This window comes from Lampetra fluviatilis, chromosome 17, assembly GCF_964198595.1.
Source record: "Lampetra fluviatilis chromosome 17, kcLamFluv1.1, whole genome shotgun sequence".
Lineage (NCBI taxonomy): Eukaryota > Metazoa > Chordata > Hyperoartia > Petromyzontiformes > Petromyzontidae > Lampetra > Lampetra fluviatilis.
The window spans coordinates 9,215,667-9,228,758 of NC_136291.1; the positions used below are offsets into that span (position 1 = coordinate 9,215,667).

A 13,092-nucleotide genomic window follows, 5' to 3' on the forward strand; every position below is an offset into this window, starting at 1 on the left:
CGTTTCGGGCGCAACACAAGTGTCCTTCTTCAGCTGGGGACAACTGGAGCGAAAGCACACCGCTTAAGCGTTGGGGATAACTTAGCGAACTTAGCGGTGTGCTTTCGCTTAGTTGTCCCCACCTGAAGAAGGACGCTTGTGTTGTGCCCGAAACGTCGTGATATAATTAATATACATTTTTTACCTACGTGACTTTACCAACAAAAAACCAAAGGGTATAAAGGAGGAGCTCTGGACGATGTCGAAAGATTGACTGGTGTCCAGCACATGCGGTCAAAACGAACCCCCACTTCTCATTCAAAACCGACAAGATGTGAAGTATGACTGTGGCAGGCCATTTATATTTGTGGGAAAGCATTCCGTATGTTTACAGTCGCTTTAATTGTTCAGTTATTCGGTCTGTTTCCCTGTCTCTCTGGGTGGTTCTATTCAGTTACTTCTTGCGAGTCATTTACAAGGCTGTGCTCTGTTTGTTTTTGTTGGATAACATTATCCAAAGTAGGTCTATTAAGCTCCTCTTTATACACGAGCGCGTCTTCATACAGAGCAACCTTGTTGGCGTTACATAAATCACGTTTATAAGAAGGGCCCTGTTTGCTTCTTAAAGAAACCCCGTGACTGAAGAGAGTCATGTGCTTAGCTTGGCCTTGAAACCTATACACAATATTCTGACACTAAACGAGGAGTTCTGCCATGGTGTTAGTGTCCATGAGACGATAGGACAAGCTGTTTCACCATCTGCTGTGATATATACACCAGGGCTGGGTTTCCTATTGACTTCTCATGAGATCAGAATCAAGTATACAACCAGGCTTGTACCTACAAACAAGATGAATAATAACAAAGAATAATAATACTTTGTTTATTCATAAAAGCCTCAATTAGGTTTGAGGCTCATTTCTAGAGGACCATGCATTGGGCTGTTTGTACAATTCCTGAATCGGTATTATTGCATGTGGCATGAAGCTGACATTTAGAGAAAAATAACACATACTCGTGGAAATACTCAAAAATCAGTATAGTTAAGTCGGTACAATAATGTATTAGCTGTACTGCCATCTACTGATCACCTCACAGCCCTGCTGGTTAGAAGTCTCAACACAGGGGTACCACTTAATGCAATGGGTACCACTTTGTGGGAAGTCAGCAGTGGTTCATCCTACGGAAAGATTGGCCTTGTCATGACAATCTAGAATTTCCACCACCTGAAATGAGCAATGACCCTTGCTCGTTTGAGCAGAGAGAGGCTTTGACGTTTTTTGGCGTGCAAAAGACGATGAACGAGCGGTATGTTATCCTTAAAAGATAAATGAAGGGCATCTGGCTGGTATGTTCAGAAATTAGTAACGTCGCTGAACCGAGGCCTTAATTGAATAACAAATTAGACAGGGCAGGGAGCAGGCAAGAGAGATGGGCACTGCATTGTCAAGGTGGTACATTTGTCCTAAGGGGGGTGGCTGAAGGGTTTAATGACGTTTGTTGGCACACGCACAAGTGCGTACATTGATTAGCATGGCACAAGCCGTGCCCCATTGTAATCGTTGTGGATATGTGGCTTAAAAATAGAGCATCCCATTTTAGCTTTTTAAAGCGCGCAGGAGCCGCTGCGCTAATCCAAGGGTCACTGCAGCCTCAGAATAACTCGTGTGCTCTGAATCGTGGCCCACCAAAAGACCTGACATTATTTATTCTTGTTATTTTTTTCTTCTTTAAATATATACAACTGTATAAAAATGGGATCTCCTCACTACAGTTCATGCAATTGTTGCTGTGCTTCTGGCAAAGCCAAAGAGCTGAGATGGCATATTGCGTCGTGCTCTTTGGTTATTTGAGGTGTAACCTAATTAAGAAATTAATGCGTATGAAGAAATGTAAACTCTGTTTGCAACTTGTCAACTTTGGTCATTGACTGGCAAGGTTCATGAAGAACAGTTTAACACTCACATTTCCCGATACATTAGCTGCATTGTAATTGGCTCGATGAATGCACTTTGTTGGGAAATTTGTCGGAAAAAATTTCACCGCGTGAATTGAGTCATTGAGCGTCACTGTGATTAGTTCGTTGATTGCACACACATTTGTAATTAAAATGTTTTTGCATTTATATTATATTCCACACAATTCCGATGCAATTAGAACTGTTATATAAACTCAATTACATGTTGTTTCTTATTTTAATCGTGTAATTTTAGATCTCTTGTTGTCATAAAAAAACACCCACAATAATGCTATCGCCACCAATGACCAATAAAACTTTGTTTCAATGGTGGAGGCGTAGCCTCTGCAATACTAACAATAAAAAAAAGATTAGTCTTCGTTGGGGCGGCGTTCCTTGCCGGTGCGCATTGGCGGCGGCGCTGACTGTGATCGCCTGTGTGTGCGTGCAGAATGGCGGAGAGAAGCGGCCTGCTCCCGACTCCGTGCTCAAGAAGCCCAAGATGCCCAAGAAGAAAAAGAAGAAGGACCCCAACGAGCCCCAGAAGCCCGTGTCGGCCTATGCGCTCTTCTTCCGCGACACGCAGGCGGCCATCAAGGGGCAGAACCCGAGCGCCACGTTCGGAGAGGTCTCCAAGATCGTGGCCTCCATGTGGGACGGCCTAGGAGAGGAGCAGAAACAGGTCGGCGAGCGTCGCTTTTGTAATTCCCCGCGCGCCGCGTTAATGCGGGCATGGCACTTGGAGTTGCACCGCCCCCGTGTGCGCGCACGGTAGACGCTGTCTTGTTGTGCGTGCAACAACGACAACAACAACAAAAATCGCAAATCGTTGTGCGTCCAGTGCTCTGGTCCCTGACGTGTGTGTTGCAGGAAAGCTCTCTGTTGCCCCGTTGCCTCTTAGTGCAAAAGATGGCCACATTTTCCCTCGATTTAGCAGTCATTTTTCTGTGATCCTGCCAAATGCTAGCGCAAACTGCCTTTTCTGCGAACACATGAATTCGGCTGTGCCCTTGAACGTCAACATGTGGCATGAAGCTGATATAAAGAGGGGGCATGTTGGGGCCTAAGAAAGTCCTGTGCATGAAATATACAGGAATGTAATGTTTTCCTTGGAATACAATTTTACATCAATACATGTCATTCCAACCACCATCTAAAATACAGCTGTACACGCAATGAACTGCGTGGCATATTACAACCTCGCAGAAATGTAACCACATCTCGTGACATTCACACAACGTCTATTGCGGTACGCGCACATATATATCACCGTTAAAATAACAGTTGCAGCCCTTTGCCAATCCTCTGCTGGATAAATGCCTCCCTCATGCAGCGTCAGTCCGTGGGGGTTGCTTGACCATACTTCAGCATGCTGGGCAGTGCGGTGAGCACTTATGTCGGCCATGGCCACAAATGAAACTCGTGTCCAGGAATCGAACTCGATTCACAAAGGGTGTGCGCGCCCCTAATGTACACATGTACGTTGAACTCATTTCGCACCGTACGTAGCCAACCGTGTTTCTGCTAAACATCCATGTAGGCGTAGACAAGAAAACGCGTTACTTATTGTATAGCATGACTTACAATAATATTTTTACTTATTTAAATATCATGTCAATAATTCAAATGTATTGTAACTTAACCAGCATTAAGCTTTTTCCCTGCCACGATGGGCTTGTCCTCAATGCGAGTGTGAGTTAAGCTTTCACTCTGCAATCCTGAGATTCGAGTATGTGTGTGTGTGTGTGTGCAAGATTGTGCACATGTATTTCATGATGTAAAGCCAGTGCATTCGAATGTGTTTTCTTAGGCATATAAACGAAGAACTGAAGCAGCTAAAAAGGAGTACCTGAAGCAGCTTGCAGCATACCGAGCCAGCTTAGTTTCCAAGGTAAGATGTTCCCCCTATCAACGCTTCAAGCGCTCCATTCAGCCTGCAAGCACCACTTAACATACCTGGACTACAAGAACAAACCTTCTTGGAGAGGGAGAGGAGAAATAAATAATAATAAAATCCCACCTACTTCGTTTTTCCTTCATCACAAAACCACAACCAGTTTGTACCACAAAACTGTTATTTTTTTAATGTTACATCAAATAATATTTTTTTTGCAACAAAGAGTGTACAATTAATTATAGATTTGAAGTTTTCGTGACTGCAAGGATCCATACTCTTTGTTTTTTTTTGTAAAGTCACGTAGGTAAAAAATATAAAATAAATTTATTTGTTTTTATTTTATTTTATATTTTTTAGCTACATGACTTTACTGAAAAAAACAAAGAGTATAGCGTACAATTAACATACGGGCGCAGGTGGAACTGCATGACAATGTGTCATCATAATCGGTAATCCTAAATTTTTATTTTAATCTGTGTTAATGCCAGCATGCAGGTGTATTTTCTCCAAGGCTTTGTCCTTGACTTTCTTTATCTACCTGTTTAACCCCATTAAGGCGCAGTCATCTTGCACTGGCTACTAATGCACTAAGGCAGCATTAGCTGACCAATTACACCATCCCTTTTTGCGGTCCATTTAAGGCAGATGTTGCATTTATTTCAGGGTAGCTCATAGAAGGCTGTACAGCAAGTAGGTTGCTGAGCTGTCTATTTATATTTTTTGACTGCTATCTCCTCGCGTGCATGGGTATTCTCTGCTGTTCCTGATTCATCCCACATGCAAAAAAATACTCTGAAAGAAGTTGACTGAACATCTGAAGCAGGATCTTCTTTAAAAAAGTGTCTTAAATACTCATGAGACTATCCCGGGTAAATTAAGGATAATATATATTTAAATAATTATCATCTATTTATAAAAATTCGATTTCCGTGCTTAATTTTTCGCAAATACAAGTTTAAAACATTAGTGCAAATGCACGCAGTCATGAACACAAATAATGTAATAATTTAATTACACTGATGTTAAGGGTTATGGAATTAAAACATAATTACACCATCATAACTGCGAGCGTGTGTATACGTTTAACGTCTCGCTCTCAACATTTTGGCAGACTCTTCGTATACGCCGCGTGCGTGCACCCTCTCGTTCGTACGCACTCCCGAGTGAAATTTACATTTCAAGTTGCTTTTAAATGTCACCGTGTTCAGCACTTGCCACAGTCGTGTGAAGGCAAACAAACGCGTAAGCATTTTCGCCGAATTCCCTTTATTACTTTCAGCTCCATTAATATGCAGATTGCCGTTGCTTTTCGCAATAAAAGCTAAATGTTTTTTAACGTGCAACCATTTTAAAAGCCCGCAAACAAAACATTCTTTATACGGCACCCTCTTAAACGTGGCCAATTTTCTTTTAAATATCATTAACAGGTGATGGATTTCAAAAAAATAGTTAATCTACACTACAATTCCTGAATCTTGCCAACTATCCTCTATTACAACTGACATATTATAATGTTTTTTTGTGACCTGTAATCATGAAGTGATTGAATTTGCCTGTTATTTTTTACCATCTTATACGTCATCAGGATTTGAGTCTAATAGAGTTTTCAAGGTATATTTATTTTCAACATTAAATAGCTCATTTTCTTTTCAGCTCTAATATCAGGCCTAAAATATATAAAATGAAATTAAAGCCATTATGACGGTATTCTAACAAGCTCATCTCTATCGGTGCTCTGTGGGGGGGGGGGTTCCAGATTACAGTATGGTGTTGGGGTTAAGTTGACCCCAGAAAGGATTTTAACCCATGACCTCATGACCGAAATCCTGGCACACATCAATTCAAGCTATGGTATATTCTAATCGTAAAACCGTTGCTACATTCGTATATATATTTATTTTTCCCCGTCTTCATCATGTTATTGTATTCTTTCCCTGTTTTGCCGCACTGGCAGTGACAACTGTGCACAAATCCCCGTACAACGTTCCTTTGCGCTGTCCCTTCCTTCGTCTTCCCTTTTGGCAGTCCTACCCCGACCCAGGCGACACCCAGCCTCCACGCGTCACGCAGGGCGGCATATCGCAGGTCAACATGTCGTCCTCCTTCCCAATGTCACAACAATCTCCGGGCATGGCCTCCCAGCTGCAGCCCATCCCCAGGACCATCGCACCCAAGCCGCAGGGGAACCAGGGACAACCTCCGCAACAGCAGCAGCAGCAACAGCAGCAGCAACAGCAACAACAGCAACAACAGCAGCAACAGCAGCAACAGCAACAACAGCAACAACAGCAGCAACAGCAGCCACAGCCGACGCCCGTCGGGATGGTGATGTCGCCCCGGCCAATGAGGATGAGCCCCCCTCGCCCACACCACCACCCACACCCTCACCAGCACCATCACCACTCGCCGCACGGCATGCCCACGCAGATGATGACGCCGGGCCAGGCGATGGTGCCACCCCACGGCATGCCCATGCAGCGCCTGCACCCAGCGCAGGGCCCGCCCATGGGGATGCCCACACCCCAGCAGCAACAGCAGCAGCACATGCAGCACGCGGCAGCACAGCAAGCCCTGATGGGACAACCGCAGGAGCCCCAGCCGCCGCACTCTCAGCCTCAGGGGCAGCCCCAGCCGCCGCAGCCGCAGGGCCAGCACATGATGGTGTTCGGGCAGCAGATGATGGGCAGCCCCATCCAGTCACCTCACAGTTTCGCTCAGCCACCACCCGGGCCGCCCCAGCACCACCCGATGGGCGGGCAGCAGCAGCAGCCGCAGCCACAGCTGCACTGTGAGCCAATTGGGCCAGACCAGCAGTCTATACAGGTGGGTGTCCTCTAGAACCTCTTTTCCACCGTACGAGTGAGCTGTGCCGGAGTGGTGCCGAGCCATCGCGGCCGTGCCGCTGACGTCGCACATAGTTGAACCAGTCGAGGCGCGTGTCGATGATGCGGCGTAGCCGTGTGCTCGCGGTGCATTGACTGATATCGCATGCAATGAATGCGTTATTTGGCCTGGCTCCTGGGCCTGCTTAACCCTGGAGCAGGATGTGGGTGTCTTGTGAGGCCGATGTGTCGTGGCTTGGTTCCGGCACAGTATGGCAAATGCCTTGTGGAAAACCACCCATACCGTGAGGGCGCAGCGCTGGCTTGGGCTCTGATGTGTCAATGGAAACGGGTACTAGCGTACGTATATGTACGTTGAACTTGTAGTGTCCTCCTGACCCAGGATGTAGTGACGGAAGGAGGTCAGATTGCAGGAAGTGAATGCACTGAATGGAAATTTCCTCATCGTGGCAGTGCAAGCGAATTGTAACTCGATTTGAAATTTGAATGTAATGGAAGTGTTGTTTTATAAACACAACATTGGATACCAAGCCACAAGTCATTGTTTTATAATATGTCAATTGAACATGTGTATGCTTTGTAGAATTCTTATTTTTAGGAGCAGAGTCAAGAATGCAAATATTTACAGTATTTGTTTGCACATACGGGTCAATTTAAACGTACAGCAATTACGAATGTGCACGTTTTTTTTTCACTGCGGTGCAAAATTATACATCGTGCCTTCGTACAATCCCATTTGTGATTACGGGAGATAAGATAGCATACACAAAAGCATGCGCACAGTTAAAACAATTTAATCCACATAGATAATTCACGAGCAATCACTTTGCACTGCAGAGCCGTCACGCAGACGGTGATCCCTGCCTGGGCTCAGACGCAGTGTCGCGCAGCAGCAGCTGTCACGGCGCGTACTGTACACCCCACTGCCGCACCGACAGCGCTGATGTCTGCGCATTTGGAAACGATTGAACCCCAATGTGCGTTGCATTATGAGCAGAATGTTCTACGCAGCGGTGTTTTAAGTGCTGTCCCGCTTAATTATTAATGCCCCATCGATCCTGCTTTTGTGGATTTATTTATGGTATATATTTTTTACGCGGCAGTGTGCGTGGCCTGGTGGTCAGCAGGATTTTGTGAACTAATTTATAACTATTTATATCCAAGTTGGCTGAATGCATTGGTGGCCAACACACCGCAAAGCCATGCGTTACAGAGGGGACAGTTTATTTTCCCTGGGTAGCCAGTAGCCACCATACAATTGATGTATATTCAAACAACTTGTGACATTGCTCCAACGTGCAGAGAACCTCGGCTACCACCAGTATTAGAGCCCAAATCCCACAGCTCGAAAATACCCACAGGCAAATTACTAAACAAATTAACAGCTATCACTTCCTGGCTTGGAGTTTACCCACGTGTTCCTGGCAAATATTAATGTATTTGATTGGACCTCATGATTTACCACTTAATTTGTTTTTGCTTGACTACGTCGCAACGAAGGAAGAATGACAAGCACAAGGCAATATGCTTCACCAATGAAATGCCTGCAGAAGGTCAGGCTCCGTTTGGTAGCATTTACTTTAGCAGCTGTGAGCCCATTGAGACATTAAAGCTCTTTTGCAAGGGAGACCTGGCTGTGTTTCTATATGATTAGTGTCCTCTGTGATTTGTCAGCCACCAAAGCAATAATGGAGCCCTTGGTTGGTTGTTCCGATACAAAAACATGGTAAGTGCATTGCAATATAGTGAGCCGCTTAGCAGTGGGATATTCGGCCAGTTGATCTGTCCTCGCAAATATTGGAGATTTGTCTACTAAATAAATCCATTGTGGTTACATTTTATTAAAAGCAAATAATATTAAATCGCTCTGAAGGTAAGCTCCCTGCAGCTTGCTGGAGTAAATAATTGCGTGTTATGTGCGCACTTTGCTTCACTTAACAAAAATATATGTTAAATTGTCCTTAACTTTTTCTTAAACGAAACATGTTTAGAAAGTTTTTCATGATTAAATGTGTGGTTTTAACCAGGCTCATTTACCTTCCAGATGTGCATCATCAACTTTGTATTTCAATATCTTTTTGCCATTATTAACCTACGGATGTGAAATGTAAATTAATACCAAATTCTCAATACATGGCTTAGGTAATTACTAAAACAAATATGCAATGTTAACTATTTCTCTGAAAGCTCATTCATTCTGCAAGATATCTCAAACACGTATTCATTCATTTCTTAATTACGTACACACCTCGCAACTCTTAACCATCTCCACTATCAATGTCTGCCATTAGAGAATACAGCTTCATTTTACTAAACACTGATTAAGTTTTGTCATCCTTTCCCCAGCCAATGGTACTCGCTGTGCCTTCAAAGCTAATAATCTTATTTAATGAAATAAGGCCACCAGTGGCTGAACTAACATCTGCATTGCCTCGCCTCTTCTTAACTTCCAGTTATTAAAACGTAATGTTCTCTTTTTTTAGAATATCCATTTTAATACTTCCAAGAAAGCTTTGTTTATTTATTTGATACCTTCGTCAATGAGAGGTGGTCGGAAAATGTTTGGAATGGGTTCATAAATGTGCGGCGGGGTCATTAAAAACCAATGCACTTTGTGCTTTTATTTTCCATCCAGTCACCTCTATTGGATTATTGTGAAACACGTTTACACTTATCATAATAACGTGCAGCATTTTGTCACAACACTGTTTGATGAAGGCCTCTACATGTCGTTTCAGTCATGGCCGTTGTTAGACCATACTTTATAGCGCCGCTGGTCAATGCAGTTTTTTTAAGGGAGTCCAGGAGCGAGTTCAGATATCACTCATCACTCATGTTAGCCATGGATGAGAATTTAACTCCGGTAGCTGGGTTCAATCGCGCACTGTGCACTAACCAATGGGCCATCACTCCACCTCCACACTTTCATATGAAGGCTCTATAGTGCTCATAACATTAAGTCAGTGCGACTATTTCATATCACATTCTTAGATTTGTTTTCCTCCAGCCCAGTAAACTGATACAGCATCTGTTTTTGCATATGTTGTGTCTACTTCTCACCTTTAAGGCCATTGTAATGGCACATTATAAGTGTAGTTAATAAAAAATAAAAATTTGCAAACATATACGCGTGTTTATACTCGTGTCCTGGTAAAGAAAAAAACACATGCAAGTTTATTTTTACTTAATGTTTCATCAATATGACCGTTACTTAAATCCTCAAAGATGGCAATTCTCCGTGTCAAAAAGCAACCCAGCCCCGCATGTTGCACACACCAGCAGTGCGTCGTCTGGTTAACTGGAAGCGCAAGCCACCATTGTCAACTGTTCGATTTGCAGTATTGACGGGCGTCTGGGGGCCCTTTATATGGGAACAAAGCTGCAAGATCAGAACCCCTGAGTGGGCGAGTTGTTATTGCCCCGACGACGCAGAGGGGAAACAAAACCAATTTAGCAGCACACTCGTCACTCTGGCGGCGCTCTTTGAACATTAACCAAAGCCCTCTTGCTCCTGGTGTTTCATAAAAAAAAAAACAATTATGATTTTACAAGAATATGCGTGCACTGCTGGGCTTTTTCAAACAAGAAAGTAAATGGGGATAAAGAAAAACCAATAATGAATATTTCAGCATCGTGAATAATTTGTAAGGACTAGTCTTGCCAAATGCCTGAGGAGTCGTCTTCCACCCCCCCGCTACTTTTTATATTTTACAAGGATAGAGTATCAAGAGCAGTGCATGTTGGGAGAATTTCAGTAGAAATGAGCGATGGGACAGGTTTTTGGCAGACATGAGGCTGAGGACATAACGCATTAGCTGCATTATTAATGTGATGCCCACACGTTTTTAAGGTTCGTGTTATTGGTGTGCATTAAATAGCTGTTAAAGGAAAATTGATGTACACTCAAAATCCTTAGCACAATAAACTCTATTATTGTACGAAACCTAATTATTTTGTTTTCCTGAACTGATTGAAGGCAGGAAAAAGTCCGTGGCTTTATACGCATGTGTGTGTTGTCAGAGTAAACAGTTCCATGGAAGGATTTGAAAAGTAATTTTATTTTGATGGACTATGGAAAATAAATGCAATGGGCGCACAATGGAAAAAGCAAGAGATGGGGAGAGCGCTGACCACGATGTCATTTTCTGTTTGCAAGCATTGTTCACAACTATTCATATACAATTTCGAAGCTGCCCCACAACAAAAAAAATGAATTGCAAATAAATTACCTATAATTGTATTTCAGCTGCCTCATTTACACTTGCTATTCTGCCAAAGTAAAGCTTTTATTGAATGTGATATCGCGCGCTCAAATAGTGACCGCATAACTGTATTCGTTCATCACAAATTGGCAGACAGAAGCCCCCAAACCCATAGGTCCAATAAGCCAATGGCAGAGTAGTTGTCATAGTGATGACGGTTGATGGAAGCTTGCACGCTACTGGCCCAGTGCACGGTTAGTGGACCTGCATGATGTTCATTTAGAGGTGATGGATTTGAGAATACTTTTTTTTTTAAACATTCGCTGGGGATTTTTGCTTTTGACAAAATTGTCCTCGGCTTTCTATACATCCACGTTTAAAAGATACCGTTGGATATCTCCAATTCAATAGTTGTGTATTTCAAACAATCACATTTTTCTGTAGGCTCCAGTAAGAATTCCAAATATGACTTTTTTACCTCAAGGAATTATTGTTTTGTGTACACAAAAATGCGTACAAACTGTTGCAGATTTTGTGTACCCACCCGAGCACTGCATGTGCATCCACTGCCCATGTTTTCAGACAATTATGAAGATGATAATGATGATGAATTGTACCATGGGTCCCTAGTCACTGCTAACGGGAACGCGCCCTTAATTGGAAACTGCTTTGGCCATGATGATTTGGCCAGAGTCAAACTGATCAAATAAAGGTGCCCCCCCTCCTATCCTAATTCTCTGCCTCAATTTCTCCTGCACCTCAAACTTGGCTGTACAAACACTTTACAATCTTACCCTGCAGAGAAAATAAGCATACTTTAACTAGCCCCCCTTGCATTTATCGTTTGACCCCAGACACCTTAGCTGCTCGATTCAAGTGCAGCAGAGACTTCTGGTCGAGCACTCAAGCCACGGCCGTTTGCAAGTCGTGATCTCCACTTCGATCTCGCCATTTTTTTTTTACAAGATGAGAAAGACTGTATCAGATTTGGGGCACTTGGGTTAATGCATAGATGATTTTTTTCTTCTCTTATTAACATTACACCATTCGAGATGGAATAATTACCTAAAAAAAGCCTCTGTCTCCACCTATATGGGGAATTTTTTTTCACATTATAGCTTCAGCTTTGATAAGTAAAAAAAACAAAGGACATTCAATTATTTTATATATGTAAAAGTTAGCGTGCATATTGCAGCCAATTATGGGCAAAAACGTGCTGGTTTTCTGAACAATTTAAAGTTACAAAAAGAAAAAGGTCAACAGAATTAAGGGGCTGATCCCTGACTTGAAATTTTCTCATTGTGACCCAAGGAGATTGCATCTCTCTCTCTCCCAGGCACCTGTCTGCTACAGCAAGTTAATTAGTTTGGAATAGGCTGGGGAAGGAGGAGGGACCTGAAGCAAGGCGCGAGAGAGAGGTTGTGTGTGAGGATGTGCGGCTGTATAGGGAGTGAGAGGAGGGAGGAGAAGGGGGTGGCAAGTGCGGTGTGTTCCCTGACAGTGAATGGAGAAGGCAAAAAAAGAGGGTCTCAATCTGAATAGCGGTGGACAAAACCAGCTTTGTCCCCGGATAGGCCTGAGCAATGGAGCAATGAGGCATTGGCGCAGCGGCAGCGAGAGAAAGTACTTGTCACGGCTTCTCTGGAGCCTCCTGGGTCTCTCAGTGGAGGGACATTTTTACACAACAGCTGAGCTATTAGTTTTTAAATTGCATTTCGCAACTTTCTAACTGGCTCGTGGCATTGCTTTATATGATATAATGAATTGATTGATGCATTTTCAGTTATCTTATTTTACTAAATCTGGCGTCGGTTACACTGAGAGTAATTGTTTGCCTTGTTTCAGCTTTGTGCATTTATATGCGTAGATATTTACACATGCCTTCTTATTAATCTGTTGATGTTGACCAAGTATCACATTATCTTTTTTTTCTATTCGCAAGAGTCATCTTGACTAAGTTATGCTTTTCTGGGTAAATAAAATACTATCTGTTCATATACAGTACAGTATGGACAGCAAGTCATAATGTGAGACAAATATTCTTGGTTCTTTCGGTAAAGTCACATAGAAGGGAAACAATAATGTTTTATATTTTTATTATTTTATTGTTTCCCGTCTACGTGACTTTACCGAAAGAACCAAGAATATGAATCCCTGCAGTCATGAAAGCTTTAAATCAAAATAAAAAAATGTGAGAACTTACAATGTGTTAAT

At 42.9% G+C, this 13,092-nt stretch overlaps 1 protein-coding gene across 4 annotated transcripts in view; it reads left to right on the forward strand.

The window, feature by feature from the left end:
• The window catches only part of LOC144936913 (TOX high mobility group box family member 3-like), a 71,470-nt gene that overhangs the window by 48,409 nt on the left and 9,969 nt on the right, over positions 1-13,092 (forward strand). For all 4 annotated transcript variants that reach the window (XM_078864137.1, XM_078864136.1, XM_078864139.1 and 1 more), the window contains exons 5-7: positions 2,388-2,618; positions 3,747-3,827; positions 5,859-6,656. In XM_078864137.1, coding sequence (XP_078720263.1) covers positions 2,388-2,618; positions 3,747-3,827; positions 5,859-6,656 — 1,110 coding nt within the window. The remainder of the gene's footprint in view (positions 1-2,387; positions 2,619-3,746; positions 3,828-5,858; positions 6,657-13,092) is intronic.